The sequence below is a fragment of the Mytilus edulis genome, chromosome 12 (assembly GCF_963676685.1).
Source record: "Mytilus edulis chromosome 12, xbMytEdul2.2, whole genome shotgun sequence".
In the NCBI taxonomy this organism is placed as follows: Eukaryota; Metazoa; Mollusca; class Bivalvia; order Mytilida; family Mytilidae; genus Mytilus; species Mytilus edulis.
Genome location: NC_092355.1, coordinates 11827137 through 11846507, shown reverse-complemented (window position 1 = coordinate 11846507; position 19371 = coordinate 11827137). Strand labels below are relative to the sequence as shown.

At 32.3% G+C, this 19371-nt stretch overlaps 1 protein-coding gene across 1 annotated transcript; it reads left to right on the top strand.

Annotated features, from left to right (window-relative positions):
- The first annotated feature begins 3464 nt into the window (after positions 1-3464).
- Positions 3465-18718, top strand: LOC139497133 (U5 small nuclear ribonucleoprotein 40 kDa protein-like). Its single transcript, XM_071285225.1, has 9 exons — positions 3465-3668; positions 6512-6641; positions 7450-7543; positions 9554-9719; positions 10404-10526; positions 12346-12466; positions 13123-13205; positions 17121-17286; positions 18303-18718. The coding sequence occupies exons 1-9, from the start codon at positions 3564-3566 to the stop codon at positions 18350-18352; spliced, it is 1038 nt and encodes a 345-aa protein (XP_071141326.1). The 5' UTR covers positions 3465-3563; the 3' UTR covers positions 18353-18718.
- The last annotated feature ends 653 nt before the right edge of the window (positions 18719-19371 follow it).

Sequence of the window (19371 nt, the reverse complement as noted above, 5' to 3'; positions counted from 1 at the left end):
ATTAATATATTTTCTTCCTATTACTGGTGTTGTGAGGAAGGAAATTAAAAAAAAAGTAACAAAAATATTGGGATCTATGAAATTCATAAATTTCAAGATCACAGAGTCAAATGTTGTGTTGTTTCTTTGCAAAGCAAGGGCTGTGCAAATTTTGCCTGCTGTAAAAAAAATTGCAACAGTTAAAGTGTAATGTAGGTACCGTACATTAGCAGAAAGCTTTCCTGTGTTAAATTTTGAGTTATTGAACTTGCATGCTAAATATCCACTTTTTGTTTGATATGGACGTGCTCTGACGTCCCACAGTCTCAGCTTGTCTGACAAAACAGCCGTTGGATGTCAGAGCAATCTCGGACAAGAGACAGGATTGAGTCCTTCTGTTCTTTCCAACATAGGTTAACGTGTAGGATGAAGTTTCTTATCAATGAAAGAATAATGCTATCAAAATGAAATTTTGCAGTCATATGCATCACGGTTTGAACAATTAAAAAAAAAGTCTGAAATTAGACCCCTTACACTAAATTTGTCGTTTAAGATCACATAAAAAGAGATTGTTATACAAGGCTCTACGATGGAACACTTCATCTTTTGGACATATATATTCTCATTTAACACTGGAAGTATGCACTGTAAATTTCCTTTAACACAGTTTGTTTTCCCAGTCAAAATTGTTGACGTTGTGATGATGAGGGAAAAAATGGGCTTGGGAATGAATTTATAATGATTTTTTGGGATATTTCAAAAAAGTTTAAGGGATATGGGATATTTGTAAAAAATATTTATTGGGATATTAGGGGTAAACATTATAGGGATACGGGATATTGGGATAAAAACTTAATGGGATATGGGATATTGATACCCCCCCTAAACAAGCCTCCTTTATCCAGTCGGTTTTATTTTTAAGACAATTAAGAGATTACTAGTCTCATATATGTAATAATGCAACTTGAAATTTCTATGACGAGTTTATTTCATATTTTTACATATTGGACAAATATATACATCATACAACGCACGGCATACTATATAAACCCATAACATTTCTGCTGAAAGAGGCAACATAAAAAGGTAGAAACAGTAGGCATTGGAAAGGTGACATTTCGCTGAATAAATAATGATATAAGGGGGGGGGGGTCAATAGTTGTCCCGTTAACATGTTAACAACACCTCGATTTTGGAAAAAAAACAGTTAACATAAAATGCAAAAATGCAAAAAAAAAGGTATTGATTGAAAATTGGCATGTAGAAATTAAGGTGGTACATGCACAACTCAGGATATATCTGGTTTATATGAAGTTAGAATTGAAGTAAAATGTTGAGAAAGCTGTGAAAATTGCAAAATTTGATTGAACAACTTCAAGTATTTTGAATTGGTAATTGATACTAATTAATATATGCTACTGAGATGGTTAAAGGACGTCTTTTTAAAATAGAATCAAAGTAAATGCAAGAAAACGATTAAAAAATCCATTAGGAAAGGCACTTCATTGATATTACCTGAATTCTAATCAAACAAATGAAATACTTAATCTTCAGAGGCGACTCTAGGGGGCTCTGAGTCTCCTCCCTTCGTGGGGAAACTATAGTGTCGCCCCTTTTTTGTCAGTGAGTGCCCCACCCCACCCCCTTTATAAAAAGTTCTGGAGCTGCAACTGATCGTTACACTGGTATACTTTTAAGAAGGTGGACTAGTGTTTTAGAGCTTTTCTTTCTCTCATATATGTTTCACACGTGGTTTTTTTTTCTACTTTAAATTTTGTATTGCCTTCTTTGCATTTTTCAATCAGTTCGATAAGACGGGCGGAGATATAGATATTTATATCTATAAAATCATAGAATGCTTATTATGCTTATATTTATTTCTTTTGCTTGCTTATTGTGCCACAAGATAAATAAATGTTGATACTTATAAATTCAAGAAGAAAAAAACAATTATAAAAAAAAAATCTGTAAAAACATCTATAATTTCGGAGAACCTTTAAACGTCCTTTTAAAGAATATCTTGTGGTATACCGTTGTTCGCCCATCCATTTGTCCTTCTGTTGGCTGACGTCAACACACCAGACAATAACGCAAAGTTAAAGTTTCCGAGTTATAAATCGTAAAAAAAATCTTTTTTCCAGTTTTTGTGCCTCATTTATGGGCATTATCTGTTCTGGACTGTCCATTCGTTCGTTTGTCCGTCCGCCTGTCTGTACCGCTTCAGGTTGAAATTTTCCGTCAAGGTACTTTTTGTCCTATCAACTTGAAACTTAATAGTACACATGCTCCTTATGATATGATCTTGCTAATGCCAAATCAGAGTTTTGGCCCTAATTTCACGGTCCACTGAACATAGAAAATAATAGTGCGATTTTGGCATCCATGTACTATGGACACATTCTTGTTTTACTATAAGTCAAAAATGCTTTGAGCAATTTTCACGAAACTTAGAGAATCGTTTATACTTTAGTATATACATATACATATAATTGACACAATTTTCTCGTTCGATTTTAAAAACGAATCTGAATTAACGTTTTGGAGTATTTGAACTTTATTCATAAAAAAGGGGGAACTTTCCAGCTACCGGACAATAACTGAAAACAGTTTCCATAAAACTTTGGAGATTTATTGGTCTGATTTGACATAGCTGATTTATGAAACCTTGTTCGAAGAGCTAAAATAGTGACAGGTGCATCATGCGCAGATGGCGCAGCTCATTATGATAGACAGTTCTTGTTTCAGCTGTATATTATGATATGCTTTGTTATCTATTCTTATTCATATTATCTGCAGATGATGTCATAGTTTGGGTGATTTGTTAGATTTTGTTTCAGCGGTACTTAAAATGGCCCGAGAACACAGATATTCCGTAGTGCACTTCTTTTAGACAATAAATTCAAATTAAAAAAATCGAACCTGCTCTATCTCAATAAGATTGTTACAGTGTAGTGTTTTACTAAGTAGACAAATGATAACAAAGTTATAGAAAGTTCTACCAACTCTTACTCAAAATATTGACAATTCTGTGTTTAGGGGTTTAAAATTCAGTTTGATATATATAGCTTTAGACGTACTAATTTTTGACCTTTTTTTTACTGGATCAAATCACTACTTATCATAAAGATTTAGCACCCATTTTTTAACAGGCAATTTCATCCCCGTACTTAATATTTAATGCATAAATTATCAAGAAATAAAATGTTAAAATGTATCCTAAAAAATGGAAGTTGTATATCTACACTTTTCGAACTATATTTATCCTTTTCTTCTTTTTTTTAATATAATTTGGTCGAGTGTGCAGGTTTGTCTGTCTTAAGTGTCTGTATCATGTGAAATCAGAAAACATCTAAATAAGGTCGAGTTTATAAAAAGTGGACGAGTTTGACATATGTTGGTCGAGTAGGCCTAGGGCGATTTAATAATGGGACGAGTTGTTCATAATTGCGGCAGAGAAATCCCGGAAACCTATTCCGGCTGTGAATAAACTTTTAGTGTGGTCTGTACAACTTCCTTCTGTTCGGCGTGATTTTGTTGAAAACAAAAATACTCTTACATTTTCCCACTCCGTTGTTTAAATAACAATGGACATCAAACGAAAAGCAGGAGACAGTGCCATGGTCCCTTTTAAAAAGCCAAGAACAGATCTGGTAGCCTATGGGTCTCAAGAAAAATCAGTATTGCAGATGGTAATTGCCTATAAATTTTATTGCATTATCTACAGTGAACGAAGAAAAGGATCTGGGAGTAACTTTCGAGTCTAATTTGAAATTTGAAAAACATATAAGTGATATTTATAACAAAGCCCAAAGAGTGCTGTCTCTTATCAATCATTCTTTTGATTACATGGATCAAGATATGTTTCTTACTATTTATAAATCAATAGTTCGTCCACTGCTAGAATATGCGACATGCGTCTGGTCACCGTATCTTAAAAAAGACATTCGCAAATTGGAATCTGTACAAAGAAGGGCCACAAAGCTGTTAAAAAATAATTGTCATCTTAATTATGAAGACAGGTTACGTTCATTGGGTTTGCCAACTTTGGAATATCGTAGGGATAGGAATGATATGATACAAGTCTACAAAGCGTTGCATGGTATAGATGACATCGACTGGATGAGCCTATTTACTTTAGCACCATCTAATAATACTAGAGGTCACTCATTAAAACTTTTTAAAAAAACAGTGTAAGACCACACATAGACTAAATACTTTTTCAATTAGAGTAGTGGATCAGTGGAATAACCTGTCAGATTTAACGGTGACGGCAAAGACTCTGAATAGTTTTAAGTCTGCATTAAATGGCGTAAATTGGAACCTATATAAATTCATATGTTCGTGTTAAGTGTTTCAGCTGCGCACACCTAAATAAGTATTTTTTGATAAGTTTAATATATTATATATAAATCAATTACAAACGAAAGTGAACCAACGCCTGGTGAGTCTGTAGTACGGTAGAGTCCATAAAGTGGATACCCGAGGGTATGCAGGGTCGTTATGATAAAAACATAAAATGTAGAGAGTCTTATTATATATAAATATATTATAATGAGATGAGAAATCATATACGACAATCCAAGATGAGGGGTCAGTAGAAGCCTTTGGCTTATGTAACGACCCGAAGATAAAGGTATAAAGGTATAATTTCTGTCGTCCAATAAACCGGCTTTTTAAAAAAGTTTTATATTTAAGTTCTAACCCTTCTAAAGGGTTACCCTAGCTATTGACCCATGCATAGTATATTCTAGTCCCAGATTACTCTGAGCATGCTGAGGTCCTCAATCTTAAGGCCTATTAATATTTTAATTGTTATACATGTATGTATAACCGACTTTAAATAAATCTTTATTAAAAATGTAGCACAAAAAATTTGTCGCAAGGTGCAGATTTTCTCCTTTGCGCCAGACAAGCTAGGGCAAATCTGCTGTATGGTGTCCAAATTATTTAGCCTTACTGGACGCAATTACGACTGGACACGATTTTTAATGTTTGGCCCCTGATATTAATATTTATGCATGATAATTGATAAATGATTCTATTAATAAAAAATCCACTACATTACTTGTGTTTTCATGAAAAAAAAGTTCATGTGCAATTGGTTAATGTTGCAGACGATGAAAAATTCAATTTCTTAAATGTCAAAATAATTACTCCCTCTCTTAGAAATTGCATGAATAAAGCACACTAGCTAGTGCAAATTGCCTTCTTTTGTCTTAATATAGATAGAAAAATATCTCCTGAATCTGTTCATATGCGTGATGTTCTTAATCTTGTCCAAATAATCCAAAAATGAACGTTTTCTCAGACTCTCATGACCCTGGGGCCAGGGCATTGTCAGAAGAAAATAGTATTTTTAATAAAAAGTCCGGAGAACTCTGAAAGTAATGGTTAAATATAAATTAAAATCATAGGTTCACTAACTAAAAGGAGAATTCAGTGCATCTTAGACGAAACAACTTTCATAAAAACAAAAAAATCCAAAATACATTGTATTTCCTTTTTAAAGATTTTTTTTTGTCACTAATTTTGTCTGCAACTACTGCTGAAGAATTTGAAGTAAAATACCATATTACACTTCTTATTTTCTTAGGAAATGTGTTTAAGATAAGATTAATGTAGGTTTCATTAATTTAGATCGGTTGCCAGATCTATATATAAATATAGTGCCCTTCATAATTGCGTCCATATTGGGCTTGCTAGACCCATAAAACCAGGTCATGCAAATCTTACTAAAGTATCCAAACGTAAATAGAAAATTATGTGTGTTATGACTCAAAATGAAAGCCTTCATACATCTTTAATTCTATGGTACAAACAATTCACGAAAAGTATGCTACAAAGAAAAAAAAAATTTAAATTCAAAAATCGTTCGTAACTGTGTCCGGTGAGGCTAGGGACTAGGTATAAGATTATGTGAAACCATAAGGTTTAATTTTACTTTTATTAATTTATTTTTTTTGTTGTTTTTTTTTTACTTCTTGATGTACTCATACATGTACATCCTACATTTTGTATTTAATTCAAGAAGATGTAGCTTTCATTTTTAAATTGTACATCATGTACATGTAACAAAATAATAACTTGATACTTTCATGAATAGTTTAAATTTACATGGGATAAATCATCATAATTAACAAAAGATGAAGTCAAGAGCAAAAGTCATACTACCCAGCTTCATTAAGATTTGACTAGGCACTGTCTTTAAAGAAAAAAAAAAGACCAGTCGCCTGACAGGTATTCCTCTTTTAAAAATATTTTAATGACCTAATGTAACTTACATGACTTATATCATGTTAAATTATTTACCTACAGCATGTACATGTTTATAAACGTATTTACACTTATGGTATTTAGCTGTATATGTCACCTCCGAATAACCTTTTGACGTCAAGCAACAATCACTTTTTAGTTGTGACTCAAAGTTTATGGGAACCTGTGTGATGTTATGTAATGGCGGAAAAATTTGCATACAAGTAACATGTATTGTATCTAAAAAAAGCTCCAACATGATGTTTACTGTTTTTTGTAGGGTCCTCCAAGACTGTCCGGACTAGAAGCTCCTATCATGCTGTTAACTGGTACAGAAGGAGAAATATATACCTGTAAATTCTCACCTGATGGACAACTAATAGCTTCTGCAGGCTTTGATAGGCTCATTGGTAAGTCAAAGTACTTGATATACATGTACATGTCACATTCCCCATTTCCATTCTCAATTTTATGTATATGTATACGTACATGTATTTATTAAACATGTTAAAGTATATTCAGTATATATATATAATATAACATCTACACACGCTTAAAAAACACGCCTCATGTCTATCTCTAGATTCACCTTCCGTGACAAGGTAACACTACGACTATTGAAGTTATATTTTTATATAGCGGATGTGGTCGAGTGGTCTAGAGGGCTGGCCATGAGGCTAAGCGATTGGTGCTGTAGTGTATCAAAGGTGTGAGTTCGAATCCCGCTGAGGGACGGACAAAAATTTGTCAGTATAAAATCTAACTCTAACACTGTTTGGTGTAATTTTCAGACTTATATATATATATATATATGCTATGAAGTAATCAGATGGGTTTTTTTTCAACAGTAGAATTGGTTCAGTTTGCATATACATGATATATGACATTTTACATTCTAAAGCCCATTTTTTTATAGTTGACAAATTCCCTTTGAATGATAATTTTGGTAAGTTCCAAGCTGTTAAGTTCTAACATCATATTGGGCCTGTTTTTTCTCATGATTTTCAAATAAAGAAGGATTAGCTAGTACATGTAGTAAGACATGTACAATACCAGAATTCAGTTTAAGTTTGGTTGTTGAATGGCTATTTTCAAACTTGCTTGTCTCCATTTTGTTAAGAAAATCACAGACAGGGATAAGTATATGTGTCTAAAAAGTACTTATATTTTCAGATCTATTAAAACATATTGAATGAGATATTTACACTATATTTTCAGGTTTTTGGACTGTGTATGGTGAATGTGAAAATTTTGCAGTTTTAAAAGGTCATAATGGAGCAGTAATGCAAATAGAGTTTTCTACAGATGGAAAGTGAGTATATGGTGTAAGATCCAGGATTTTTGTTCATCTACTGTATCTCTAGCGGCATTGAGATTGTGAGTTCACACCCTGCACATGGGAGAGGTGTTTGACTCTAATCTTAAGGTGGTACCTAACACTACAGGGAGATAACTCTGTAAAGTCAGCTTAATGTTTTAATTACGTTGTGTTGTAAAGGGAATATTAAGCTTCTCAATGATCAAAATTTTCTGACAAAACGGTTGGTTCAAATTTTTTTTAATTTTAAAATTTTTGTTAAAGTGTCAAAGTAAATACTTTTACAAAATTTTATGAAAATTAAACGAGCCAAATAAATTTTAGTGAAAGTGTTGGGTACCACCTTAATTGTCAGCTGAAGGTTGTTAGTAATATTGATAAAGTCTAGCTTGCTCCACCAATAAAAACTGATTTTAACAATATAAACAATAGTGCACAAAGTCAATCAATGGGGTGGAGATACATCATTTCAGGAAGATGAAAAGAGTATTATAGAACATGATCTAGCTTAGATTCAACTCAAAATTAACTCTTTGAACATGTTGAAGAACCAAGATTATTTTTTTTTTTATTTAAGTTGTTGGTGATCACTCATGTACATGATGTAGTGCTTTTATCTGTGTGGTAGGTAAAGTGTCAAATTCTCAAGAAATAGATCTTGATTGGGTTAACATAGAATAATCAGTGAAAGAATTAATACTGTATAGCGGGATATTTTTGCGGGTGTAAAAGGAGTAGGTTCAGTAAGATCCCTTTTTGGTCCCAAAATATAGCAGTTTTAGAAAATTGTGACAATGTTATCTTTAAGCTATATTTTGGAAAGTAAAATGCTTCTGCTACATAAATATGAGCTGTTTTTTACAATACAATGCTCAAAATATCGCGTACTAGCATCATTAAGTCATGCTTTTACTGAAATCTTCAAAATTTTTAGACGGGTTCTGTCTAAAATGAAAGTGGCCGCATTCGTGTTCATTCATAATATTGAAATGTAAGTTGTATTTGATGATAATACAAAACATATATATATATAAGGGTTGAGGATGAACACAGATGCGGCCACTTTCATTTTTGACAAAAACCATCTAAAAAGTGACATTTTTTGGCATATTTGATAGATTTTTCATATTTAAGCTTGAATCAGAGCATTTTAATGACTAAATCAGTTAAAATCTTTCACATTAACAAATTAAATCAATTGAAATAGACACTTAAGTGTCCAAAAACTTTCGTTAGATGAACCTGAAATTTGAGGCCAAAATATTTTGGTGATTATTATTTTGGCGGATTCTTAACATTTATCAATACCTTTGCATGAACACTGTAAATTTGGCGGAATTTATTTTGCATTTCAAAATTTATTTTGGCAATTTTGTTCCTTCGACGAAAATAAGTGAAAATTTACACCCGCGAAAATATTCCACCATACGATAAATAACAGAAAAAATTTGGTTAAAGAATTAAAAAAAATAGAGGTATACTGGGTGCTAAAGTATAAAGAGCAATTATATTAAAATAATTGATTAAAAACTGAATTATCTCCCATATACCAGAATAGTTAATTTGCTAATTACCAATTTGATTCTGTTATTACTTACTTTTTAAACAAATTACTTTCCTTTGTCAATTGTAGACTGGATCTATGTCAGACAACTTTGACTTTTGCCCACAAAAAGCATAGTTAATTTAATATAATTAAAATCACCAAAATACTGAAATTCAAAATGGAAAGACCCTAATCAAATGTCAAAATCAAAATCTGCAACACATCAAACAAATGGATAAAAACTGTCAAACTCTTGACTTGGTACAGATATTTTCTTATGTAGAAAATGGTAGAATAACCCTGGTTTTATAGCTAAACCTCTCACTTGTATGACAGTCAAATACAATTCCCTAATATATAACAGACATACACCATTTGATAATAATACAATATATATTTGCTAAAATGCAATGTATTTTTTTTTTTTTTAAAACATCATTGATTTCTGTCTTTTTCAGTACACTATTTTCTGCATCAACGGACAAGACTGTTGCATTATGGGATGTGGAGGCAGGCACAAGAATAAAGAAGATGAAAGGTCACACAAGTTTTGTAAATGCAGTTAGTGCTGCCAGAAGAGGTCCACAAATAATCTGCAGTGGGAGTGACGATGGTACAATAAAGGTAAATAAGACTTAGAAAATAATCAGGGGTATTTTGTATAATGTGGATTCATTAATATTTGTTGAATACCAATTTTCGTAGATTTTGTGGGTACAGGTGAACCGTGAATTCAAATATTCAATGAATTAAAAAAATCCTAAAGGAATGTCAGTAAAACAATGAAATTAAACATCCACGAAAAAATACAAATTTTCGTCAATCCACGAAGATTGGTACCCATGAAAATAAATGAATCCACAGTATATCATTTGTGGAAAAGATCAGTTTTGCCTTTATGACATCATTAACCTGATATAAGGCATGCCTATATCCCTGCCTTGTAAAAGTTTTAAGCACTTTCAGAATTGTCATTCTGCATGAAAGTATAGAAATAATTTATGTTCCTTAAATACGTAGCTGCATTAATAGCCTGCTCTTACCAAAATCTCCTTCTGATGTCAAGTATTGGTCAACAGTTGATATCATGGCTGAATTGAGGAATCTTTCCAAAATTTCTTTTAAAATGAAAATCTTAGTAGAGTATACAAATGTTTTGCTTTAAACCTTGTTAAATGTACAATTTATGATTGAGTTTTTACTGCTTATACATTTGTACTCATTTCTGATGTTTACATGTTTATTTAAGTCTTTTAAAGGTCACTGGTTTTTCAGTCAAAACTGGTAACAAGATTTGTTTTGTTTCAGTTATGGGATGCCAGAAAAAGGGGAGTGCAACAAACTTTCCAGAGTACATACCAAGTAACATCTGTGTCCTTCAATGACACAGCAGAACAAATAATTTCAGGGGGAATTGATAATGATATTAAGGTTTGTATTTTTGATATCAAATACACAAAATGACATTTCATGACAAATTGGTACAAATAATTTGATACCCTCAAATACTGTAAATTTAGAAATGTTTGTGGTGTTTTTATTGTTACTGAAATTGTAAAGAAATAGCTTTTGAAAAAATCTAACTTCTCATTTTATATTCTGGTGGCATTATTTGTATGAAGAATTTCTAGATATTGCAATATCTAAAACTTGTCTTGTGTCCATTATTCCTTAAATACACAAAATAATTGCTGAATTTACACTAGTGATAGCTGCAATCTCATGCATACATCTAGATTGAAATTAACATTGATGCTTACAGTTTTGTGTCTAGTAAATCAATGGTATCCTAAAGAGTAAGTGCTATCCTGAGATGGTCGAAATCTGTAAGTTTGAACAGTTGGTGTTAAAGTTAACTAGTATGCTAGAAAATGATGTTCTGTGGTTGTAGTTTGTTGATGTGTTTCATAAGTGTTTCTCATTTCTCGATTTTTAAATATAGATTAGACAGTTGGTTTTCAAGTTTCAATGATTTTACTCTAGTAATATTTGGGGCCCTTTACAGCTTGCTGTTCAGTCTGAGCCAAGGCTCCATGTATACCATACTTTGACCTATAATGGTTTACTTTTACAAATTGAAACTTGGATAGAGAGTTGTCTCATTGGAACTGATACGACCTCTTCTTATATCTAGAAAAGTTACATTTGTTACGTACACATTTCAATATACATTGCTGGCAGGTGAATCAATAGTTCTATCTTGATAAATTATCAAAGGGAGATAATTAAACTTAATTTCATTAATATTGCAATTTCTGGGTATATTCTCTTGGAGACACAGGATCCTTAAATGATTCAACAGATGTTGAAGAAACTTTACACAATTGTAAAAAAATTGTAAAAAAAATACCTTAGAATTGCATGAAGGAACTTAAAACCAGTCCAACATGCTGTAAGGGAGACAACCAAATTATAGGTACGGGGTGCTGGTATGGTCCATGAAAGGGAGCAAAACAAGTTATAGGTATTGGGTGCTGGTATGGTCCATGGATATGGCAATCATAATAATCAAATAAATAAATTTTGATCATTCAAAGTAAAGATAACAGGTTGGGCAAAATTAAAATTGAGAAAGGAAATTGGGAATGTGTCAAAGCGACAACAACTCGACCATAGAGCAGACAACAGCCGAAGGCCACCAATGAGTCTTCAATGTAGCTAGAAACTTCCGCACCAGAGCCTAGAAATGAGACAAGAGCCCAATGCTATTAACATGATTAACCTCACCGAAAATATGAGATAACTGAAACTCAATAAATCATAAATGACAATTTTTCTGAAATTCATCCTGGCCACCAATCTTTACTTCATCTTCAGAACGTTATTATTTGTTTTATTGTTTTACTCGCTCAAGTCCAAAATACACATAATATATATGCCATTGTACATTAGAATTAGACTATATAGTAGTCTACAGTTTTATTTGTTTATGGACACAAAGTTTATTTCTGATTTCATTATAATCATTTTGTGACTTTTAAATCATTGAATTATGTTTGTAGGTACTGTGGATTCATACATTTTCTTTTGTTTTTAAATTTTTCAGGATTTAGGAAAACTCTTTTATTTGTGGGTTAGCCAAAATCTACATACAAGTTCTTGGATTATAATGTGTTCTTTGAACATTTAAATTTGTGGTTGAATTACAACCTCGAAATCCAGGTAAATTAAATTCACCTGAATAATAATGAATCCACAGTATTCAAGTATGGTAAAGTTACTCCTTAATTTTATACTGATTTCTTTGTAGGTTTGGGATTTACGGAAGAATGATGTATTATACCGCCTAAGAGGACATGCTGATACACTAACAGGTCTGACCTTGAGTCCTGATGGTTCATATTTACTGTCTAACTCGATGGATAATACATGTAGGTATTATAATGCCACAGAAAGATAGTATGGCTCCTACTCATTAGATAGTACAAAGACAATTGAATTGTATTAAACTGACATATAACCATACTTTGACTTGAAATATAAAAAAAATAATTTATACAAGGCCTTGCTGAGACACATAAAGATTATAAAGGGATAATTGCATTGACTTCTGTATGAAAAGACAACTATTATTGGTGTCAGAGAAAGGTGAAAGGGACAACCATTATTTATAACCATGACAACCAGTCATGATCATAAATTCTTTGGAAGTATACAGGCTATCTTTCCATTTGTCTGTTACATATAGAAATAAGAAGATGTGGTATGATTGCCAACGAAACAACTCTTCATAAGAATGATAAGATATCAAAATTGCTTAGAAGTTATGAAATTAACAACTATAGGAGACTGTTCACCCTTCAACATTAATCAAAACCCATTCTTCATATGGTAAGCTATAAAAAAAAAGCTTGAAATGACAAATGTCATAAACGTACAACAATTCGAGTGAGAAAACTATCGACCTCATTTATGTACAAAACAATAAAGGAAAAACAAATATGATATAAACAGAAATGAACGACAACCATTGAATCAAAGGGTTCTGACTTTGGACAGTCTATAATATTTCTTTCTTATTTTTTAGTAAGAATATGGGATATAAGACCATTTGCTCCACAAGAAAGATGTGTTAAAATAATGCAAGGTCACCAACATACTTTTGAAAAGGTAAGTTTAAATTTGACAGACTGGTGCAGGTGTTTACTCTAAAACAGAATATTTTCCTATTTTTACAGATCATCTATGATAAAGAAACACATTATGGCTGTTTGAGAAAATGCTATGCCAAGGGAAGGCACTTTTTTTTCCCCCACATCCCCCACAGAAATAAAAGTAAATAAGAACAACACTCCCTCTCGATTTTGGTATTTGAAATGCAACCACCCACATAAAATTTTAAAGACATTGCCTTCCCTGAAGAGGTGTGGGCATAGTATTTTCTGGAACAGCCCTTAACAGATTCCCTGTTATTATATACAAATTGCTTGTTGGCAAGCCATAATTGTCAATTTGATACAATTTTTAGGGGATTCAGCTGAATCACAGGTCAGCGCTCACGCTACCAGGCGAATAGGACTGTCACTTTGCTTTCCCCAACCCCCAAAAGCGAAAAAAGATGCCCTGTTGTTAACGATTCTCGCTTTCAGTTGCTTACTTTAATAATTGGACATTTTCAATTTTTACCAAGTTGATGAAACATCAAATTTTTTTTATTGATAATGAAAGAAATTCAGACATAAACGATTCATTTTCTAAAGAAAAGAGGTTGAAGCATTGTCTTTACAGTGTGTAGCAGATTATTTAATAAAAAGACAACTTTTTATCACTTTGTGCATTTGAATTCCGGTGCTTGTTTGAACTTGTTAATTGCAAAACGTACATCAACCTAACTTTCGGCAGCAAAATAAGTTTGTTACTTCATTAAAACCTGATAAAAGTTGCCTCAAGTAAATGTTTAATCCATTTATTGCATTAAAAACGTAATGTTCCTTTCCAAATAGCTTGCCAAACATCGTTTATTTTTGTAAATTTTTTGCATTTGTCCGCCAATGACTGATTCTAACTACAGATCGGAACCGGACCAACTATGACCAAAATCTGTATTTTTACAATAATAACTATGGATGCATGGATGGAACATCTGACAGAAAAAATATTAATCCAAAAAGGAAAAATTACACATTCCACACGCATTAACAGACTTTTGGTTACATCTAATTGATTGGTGTATATAATTCCTTCCAATTTATTTGGATTGTTTCAAATATTGATTAAAAGTTGCTTAACTTTGAGACTACATTGTATTATACTAATACATGTATCAATATAATATGGCCCAGCTTAACTTTGTTTATCTTTTGATGAGAAACACTGAATTTCATATAATATCTCTTGCACCTTAAAGATACCCTTGTAGATTTCGAAAAAGAGTAAGCTAATGCCGCTACAAGGCAGCACTCGCACCCACAAAGTGGAAAGGGATTGATATAAGTTGCAAAACTTGTTTCCCAATCCACTATAAATAAATATGAATTTCATACACAAGATAGTTTTTAATCAAATTGTAATTGATGTATTATAATTTCTTAAACTTTTTGATTTAAAAAAATAATCTTTTTAGTGCTAGATATTTAGTTGCTAGTTTCTCACTAACCTAAACTTAAACAGCTTTGAAATTGAACTGTTACTTTAATTGTATACTCAGATATGAATTGTACAATATAAAAAAAAACATTGTTTACATATGACCTTTTTTAGCTCACCTGGCCTAAAAGGCCATGTGAGCTTTTCTCATCACTTGGCGTCCGTCGTCGTCGACGTCGTCGTCGTCTTCGTCGTCTGTCGTCGTTAACAATTTTTCAAACATCTTCTCCTCTGAAACTACTGAATGGATTTGAATGAAACTTAACATGATTGTTCCTTAGTATATCCTGCACAAAATGTGCGCTTCGATTTTTGATCCGTCAAAAAACATGGCCGCCGTTACTTAAAATAGAACATAGGGGTCAAATGCAGTTTTTGGCTTATATCTCAAAAACGAAAGCATTTAGAGCAAATCTGACAGGGGTAAAAATGTTCATTAGGTCAAGATCTATCAGCCCTGAAATTTTCAGATGAATCAAACAAACCATTGTTGGGTTGCTGCCACTTAATTGGTAATTTTAAGGAAATTTTGCAGTTTTTGGTCATTATCTTGAATATTATTATAGATAAAGATAAACTGTAAACAGCAAAAAAGATCAGCAAAGTAAGATCTACAAATAAGTTAATATGACCAAAATTGTCAATTGACCCCTTAAGGGGTTATTGTCCTTTAATGACAATTTTTCACAATTTGTTCATCATATTTGCTAACTTTAAAAAATCTTCTCCTCTGAAACTACTGAATGGATTTGGTTAAAACTTAGCATGATTGTTCCTTAGATTATCCTGCACAAAGTGTGTGCTTTGATTTTTGATCCGTCAAAAAACATGGCCGCCGTTACTTAAAATAGAACATAGGGGTCAAATGCAGTTTTTGGCTTATATCTCAAAAACGAAAGCATTTAGAGCAAATCTGACATGAGTAAAAATGTTCATTAGGTCAAGATCTATCAGCCCTGAAATTTTCAGATGAATCAAACAAACCATTGTTGGGTTGCTGCCACTTAATTGGTAATTTTAAGGAAATTTTGCAGTTTTTGGTCATTATCTTGAATATTATTATAGATAAAGATAAACTGTAAACAGCAAAAAAGATCAGCAAAGTAAGATCTACAAATAAGTTAATATGACCAAAATTGTCAATTGACCCCTCAAGGGGTTATTGTCCTTTAATGACAATTTTTCACAATTTGTTCATCATATTTGCTAACTTTAAAAAATCTTCATCTCTGAAACTACTGAATGGATTTGGTTAAAACTTAGCATGGTTGTTCCTTAGATTATCCTGCACAAAATGTGTGCTTTGATTTTTGATCCGTCAAAAAACATGGCCGCCGTTACTTAAAATAGAACATAGGGGGCAAATGCAGTTTTTGGCTTATATCTCAAAAACGAAAGCATTAAGAGCAAATCTGACTGGAGTAAAAATGTTCATTAGGTCAATATCTATCAGCCCTGAAATTTTCAGATGAATCAAACATCCAATTGTTGGGTTGCTGCCACTTAATTGGTAATTTTAAGGAAATTTTGCAGTTTTTGGTCATTATCTTGAATATTATTATAGATAAAGATAAACTGTAAACAGCAAATATGATCAGCAAAGTAAGATCTACAAATAAGTCAATTTGACCAAAATTGTCAATTGACCTCTTTAGGAGTTATTGCCCTTTAAAGACTTTTTTCACAATTTGTTCATCATGTTGACTTACTTTAAAAAATCTTCTCTTATGAAACTGCTGTATCAATTTCAGCCAAACTTAGGCTAAATGAGTTTCAGAGTTTCAGAGTATCTAGTATAAATTTTATATTTCATTTCCTTGTATGTCAAGAAACATAGCTCCTATGGCTAAAATAGAACATAGGAGAAAATGATTTTTTTTGCTTTTGAAGAAAATAGGACGATTCAAAGAACATTTAAATAAATTGGAAAGCCAAAATAATCATTGATGAGAGATTAAACCAAAAAAATTCAGGTGAGCGATTCAGGCTCTTGAGAGCCTCTTGTTATACTATAGTAAAATCAAACAAAGCACTTCTCTTTCAAATCTCACCACTTCTCCCTATCAGTTTTCAAAAGAGAAGTCACTTCTCCATATAATTCTGAAGTAGTGTGAGCCCTGACAGGGTTAATTGTCAAACGAAATACAAATTTTCTAATAGGCTGTATGCAGACTTGACGTAACCACGAAAATGTGAGTTTTCAACAATCCACACAAGTTGGTATCTATGAAAAGAAATGAATCCACACTATCCTTTAGAGGGCTAATAAAATTTACTGATGATTAATAAAGATCTTTCTGTCTGTTTGTCCTTTGTATTCCATAATAGTAAATAAGTGTACACTTCAATGATAAAAATACATGTATAGAAAACAATAATCAACCATTTAGTTTTTGTATGATCTCTTTTATTTTATTATAATTCCTAATTGTGTTTCAGAATTTATTACGCTGTAGTTGGTCTCCAGATGGCAGTAAAGTAGCAGCTGGATCAGGTGACAGATTTGTTTACATATGGGACACCACATCACGGAGAATTTTATACAAACTACCAGGTCATGCAGGATCAGTAAATGAAGTTGACTTTCATCCAAACGAACCTATAAGTAAGTTCTCTCCCCTTGACAAGTCTGAAGTTGCCAATGCTCTGTATGTTCTTGTGAAGCAAAATGCACTTGAAATTACTAAAGGCTGTTCCCAAATTTATGGGGTTTGGGATGGGACGCACTAAAATTAATTAGATATTGGTGGTTGCATTTTCCTAAGAATATTTTAAGACACATAAACAGAGTGTAAAATTTTACTATACAAGTGGTCAGAGTCTTACAAAAGTGTCTCCTAGGTCCTCCTATGTGTTAAGTTCTGGTCAGTCATAAGTTTTATGACAACATGTTTGGTATAATTTGCACAGAATGAAAAATATTCTAAATTTAAATTTTAAAAGTTTAAACAAAATTGTTGTGATTGCTACTTTAAATACAATAGATATTACACAAATAGCTTTGCATAGCAATGGATGAACAACTAAATAACACATTATCCTTTATCTTTCAAAAACTGATTAAACTTAAAACAATTATGAAACTCTTATGTATATATATATAAAAAGAAGATGTGGTATGATTGCCAATGAGACAACTCTCCACAAGAGACCAGAATGACACAAAAATTAACAACTATAAGTCACCGTACAGCCTTCAACACTCATACAGCATAGTCAGCTATAAAAGGCCCCTAAATGACAATGGTAAAACAATTCAAACCAGAAAATTAACGGCCTAATTTAAGAACAGTAAATGAACGAAAAATAAATATATGTAACACATTAAAAAACGACAAACACAGAATTACAGGCTCCTGACATTGGGACAGGCACATACATACAGAATTTGGCGGGGTTAAACATGTTAGCGGGATCCCAATACTCCCCCTAACCTGGGACAGTGGTATAACAGTACAACATAAGAACGAAAAATAAAAATCAGTTGAAAAAGGCTTAACTCATCAGATGGATAAAATTACAAGTGGAAGTGGAAGGATGTTGTGCTGAAAGTGGTGTAAAAACTCCAGCAGTCAATCAATCAATCAATGATATAATTGAAATGTATTTTCTATTTTTCAGTTGTATCAGGATCAAGTGACAAAAAGTTATACCTTGGAGAAATAGAATGATGATAGATCTTACACAGAGGATTCAAAGTTGTGTCATTGATTACAAACTTATTTTAAGACTGTTGATCCAAGAAAACATTAAATAAAGGCAGCAGACAATTACATAATCATCCATTGTATAGTACCAAACAGAGGCTAGGATCCACTATATAATACCAAACAGAGGCTAGGATCCATTGTATAATATCAAAAAGAGGTCAGGATCCACTGTATATTACCAAACAGGCCAGGATCCACTGTATAATACCAAACAGAGGCCAGGATCCATTGTATATTTGAAACAGAGGCTAGGATCTGATTCAGAGTGTATGATGAATAGTGTACAGGTGCAATTCATGCTTTTATATATAAAACTTTTGAAAACAGTCTTTAGCTTCTTATTTATTCTACTCCAATCTTGATCGACTATGATATGATTTTTCCCTACTGGTGGTTAAGGTTCTTTTTTCATACTCCATCTTCCTTCACCAATAAAAAAACAAATACATGTAGTCAATAGGTATGAAACTAATGAAAACTTAAATCTATTAGTTGAATAAGATGAGGGTTCATCTGCCATCACTTGGTTTCCATCAGTGTTAGTTGTCTTCCAGTTTTTTTTTGGTTTTTTTTTAAACCTCCAAAACTTCTGAAATAATTAAACCAAGCTTCAAATTGTTAATCTATATAGTTTTTAGAATATTCTCTTATACCTATATAGCTATCAACTGAAATGGCTACCAGGTCTAGAAAGAAACATTTAAAAATAGCAATGATCAGACTGAAATAACATAAGCAAATGGTAACTTAAGATTTGAAGATGTCATGATGAATTTGGTGTTAGGGCAGCACAACTCTGACACAGTGAATGGGTGATTGCTCCCATATCATTCGTTGTCAACCTTCAAATACAAATGCAAGCAGAAACTGTTAGAGTACCAGTGTCTTGCAAACCTGGATATCTATACCCTGTCCCAAATAATGATATAACATCAGTGGCATTACTGTCACACCTGTCATTGTAAAGTTATTTTAAAAAG

Excerpts from the sequence above, each read along its gene's own strand:
- LOC139497133 (XM_071285225.1), top strand. The coding sequence starts at position 3,564 with ATGGACATCAAACGAAAAGCAGGAGACAGTGCCATGGTCCCTTTTAAA. Across the intron at positions 9,720-10,403 it reads GTGACGATGGTACAATAAAG|TTATGGGATGCCAGAAAAAG; the intron begins GTAAATAAGACT and ends GTTTTGTTTCAG. Across the intron at positions 10,527-12,345 it reads GAATTGATAATGATATTAAG|GTTTGGGATTTACGGAAGAA; the intron begins GTTTGTATTTTT and ends ATTTCTTTGTAG.